Consider the following 3,121-nt stretch of genomic DNA (forward strand, 5'->3'; position numbering starts at 1 on the left):
TTAGTTAACCGAACAAGATGCTATCGAAGTGGTTGGATATGCCTAATCGCCTATCTTTATATCAGAGACATTCAGTTGTCAGATGACACAGCGGTTCTCACAGCATGCTAGCTATGCACAAATCTATTGTGCCATATTCAAATCGGTCTATAGGAGTGCCGAGCATGGGGGACCGGGTAATTACAACCACGCCCAACGCTTGCAAGCAGTGATCAAGTGTATGCGCATCAATATACTGCTGGCAAAATTTGATTTTTGAGTCTTCGGTGTCGACAAATTCTGGTTTTGATATTATACAAAGACAAACGCTATTGCAGATTTGCCGTTGCCTTTGTATTGTAGAGACTATATAATGGCTTGGCCTGGCGAATTATGTGCACATTTATAGTGCAAGTTATGCCGACGTGGCACGGGTCATTACGAAATCGTTAAGCAGGCTGTCAAACGATGCTGGGGTATGGCAGAGAGGCAGGCTCTAAGTTTGCGAAAGAAGACCTCATGAGCGCCTCTCTGTATTCAAGATCGCCCTGACATGTGCTTTGGCCTTTACCAAAGAATGTAAATCACGTAATGACGATGCCAATGGGCACTGGTGCGAGTTCATGAAGAGGTTTTGCCAGCTTGAGGCGGCAAATATAGACTAATTAATCACGACAAAAAGCTCCTTGCCATGAAGCATGCTCGTTTTGGTTCAGAGTAATCTCAGGCATTTGTGATAATCCATATATTTTTCATCGTTGCTCACAGTGATGTTGTCGCCACTTCTCTCACACAAAGCAGCATGATCAGCCGAGTCGGCTTAGTGCTGTGATGGATCAGCTTACGCGTTACTCCAATTACATACTACCAGATATTACGATGGTGGCGTCGGCTATTGATGTAGCGGTATATATACTTCTTAACATGCTCCAATTCTGTGCCGATACCTTTGCCATGTCGTGCAGCATCTCGCCCACTTTTGCACTTTCGGTATGTCGATATAGCGAACAGGTGAGACGCATCAGGTGTGGTGCTGCTGAAGCCTTTCAAAAGTAAGTCAGCTGACAGATCAAGCGTTGATTTATGTTATATTGAACTGACATTTTCATTGCTGTTAACTATCTAAAGGCATCTAGCATTATAGCTTTACCCCACTTGCACGCAGCGTGCGTTAATGCCTTGTGATAAGGACATCAAAGTAGACAACGCACATGACTATCACTTGGATGACAACTTTGGAAAAGAAAATACACGGTGAAAGCTATGTACGGGTGACCCAACATGAATAGTGGGTACGCACGTATGCACGCACGTGTGATTTGCATCAGAGGATAGCACTCGCACTTGATGTGCTTGCGCCTTTGGTAAATCCACAGCTTTTGTCAGAACGACGGGAACCCTTCAGCATAAACTATACGTTTGATATGTTCAAAGATGCTTACGGAATACAGTGGGTACGCACGTGTACGTGCATGCGAGATATGCATCAGAAGGTTACACTCTCGCCGAATGTACCAGCGCTTTTGGTACACCACCGTTTTCGTCGTGATGAGAATACCCATCAGCATGGACAGTATTTATGATCTCAGCAAAGACGCGTTTGGAATGCCAAAAATGTGGTCTATTGAGACCATCTGAACAAGATGACTGGATTTGCTGCTGCCAACGACACCGTAACCGGTAAGCGTTCAGCCAAGCTGTTCCTCCCCAAAGTGGTTAGCCTTCATAGCTTGCCAGTAGCCATTGTGTGAGATAGAGATCCCCGCTCTTAAGTGAACTTTGGCAAATCTCGGCGCCAGATTGACCGCAAACCGATAGTAAGACGGAACGCGGATATTACTTTTGCAGAATATTAGTGAAGCATTTGCGCGGAGAGGCTGTAGTGCTCGATCGAGTTAGTTTCGCTCGTTGTTCTTTAATGACTACGCGTTTGATAGGCTTTACCCAATGTTACAAAAATGATTTCGTATACCGCTGGATGCCTTTGACACAGCCACGAAGTGGCTATAGTCTATGTTGCGGAGGGGCTGACGATCAAAACCAGCTTCATCTCAGTTACGCTTTGTAGCATATTCACGATTATATCTTGATGAGATTGAGCATCATGCGCCGGGTGGGTGACGCTACGGCTCGAAGTAAGAGTACGCAAAAGCAAAATATCAGATGGCAATAGCAGAGGTAGATGCAGCATCGATGGATACATTGTAAACAATAAGGCTCTAATAAACGCAGCAAATCGATATGGTAACAGTCTATTAGACTGAGTTGTGCCTCCGCTAAAAATTACCATAGTAGCCGAAAAAGTATTATGTAATTTTTCCTCACATCCTCTCAGAGCAATCAAGCGCGTTCTGTATATTTGTCGAGGGTTCCTACGGCGTATCTCAACCCTACTCTTCGAGCGCTTAAGCGTTCTGCTACAGTCAAAGTGAAGTCTCGTCCAACCTTTGTAGTTCAGCTACCGCCTGCGCCCAAACAACGATCAGGTTCTGAGTCTCTTGCGCAGCATTTAAGTCGTAGGTCCGCTCCGCAGCTCCGCGATAGTACCCGAGAATATGCTGTTTTCCGTATCAAACGCACGTGTAGTCGCATCTACAGCCGATAGAGCTCACGAGAGGGTGTGACTAGGCGGTCAGACAGGTGGTTTATACAATATCCGATAAAATTGGGAAGACACATTCATTTCGCGCTCTCGGATATGAGAGGTCGCACTTCGGCATGATTACCGTGATGCCGATGGCGCTTATCATTTTCCAACTTTCTTTGCCTTTACCGCTACAGCAAGAGGGATAGGCTGAGATACGCACCAAATTATTCACTAGCGAATCTGGCCAAGCTTTACTCAAAACTTGGCCGACAGCTGAACATTAGACCCTCGACGACGAAGACGGCTGTTCATATCAAGATCTGTACCAGCCTTAACATCTAGTACTTCGCAGAGGCAAGCATGTATTGAGGCTCTTGCTGGACTTTGTCACTGAATATAGCCATTATGGTCGTAAACGGATAATGCGACTTGCCTCGTTCGCCTAGCGCGACATATGAGTCAGGCAATCTTCCGGACTTCGCCAGCGCTTACTTTCAAATGTGTGGTTCCCGATCACCGCTGCTCTGGGTGCAAGGGTTTCTTTTGGGGGAGGAT

General features: G+C 45.9%; 2 protein-coding genes across 2 annotated transcripts; both read left to right on the forward strand.

Moving 5' to 3' along the window:
* Window positions 1-858: 858 nt before the first annotated feature.
* Window positions 859-1,164, forward strand: PHALS_03354 (uncharacterized protein; the record flags this gene model as incomplete). The annotated part of the gene is made up of 2 exons (XM_024721928.1): window positions 859-1,031; window positions 1,116-1,164. The coding sequence occupies 2 exons, from the start codon at window positions 859-861 to the stop codon at window positions 1,162-1,164; spliced, it is 222 nt and encodes a 73-aa protein (XP_024573055.1).
* A 1,056-nt stretch (window positions 1,165-2,220) lies between these two features.
* PHALS_03355 (uncharacterized protein) lies at window positions 2,221-2,584 on the forward strand (the record flags this gene model as incomplete). The annotated part of the gene is made up of 2 exons (XM_024721929.1): window positions 2,221-2,229; window positions 2,315-2,584. The coding sequence occupies 2 exons, from the start codon at window positions 2,221-2,223 to the stop codon at window positions 2,582-2,584; spliced, it is 279 nt and encodes a 92-aa protein (XP_024573056.1).
* Window positions 2,585-3,121: the final 537 nt, after the last annotated feature.

The sequence above is a fragment of the Plasmopara halstedii genome, assembly GCF_900000015.1.
Source record: "Plasmopara halstedii genome assembly, contig: Scaffold_218, whole genome shotgun sequence".
In the NCBI taxonomy this organism is placed as follows: domain Eukaryota; phylum Oomycota; class Peronosporomycetes; order Peronosporales; family Peronosporaceae; genus Plasmopara; species Plasmopara halstedii.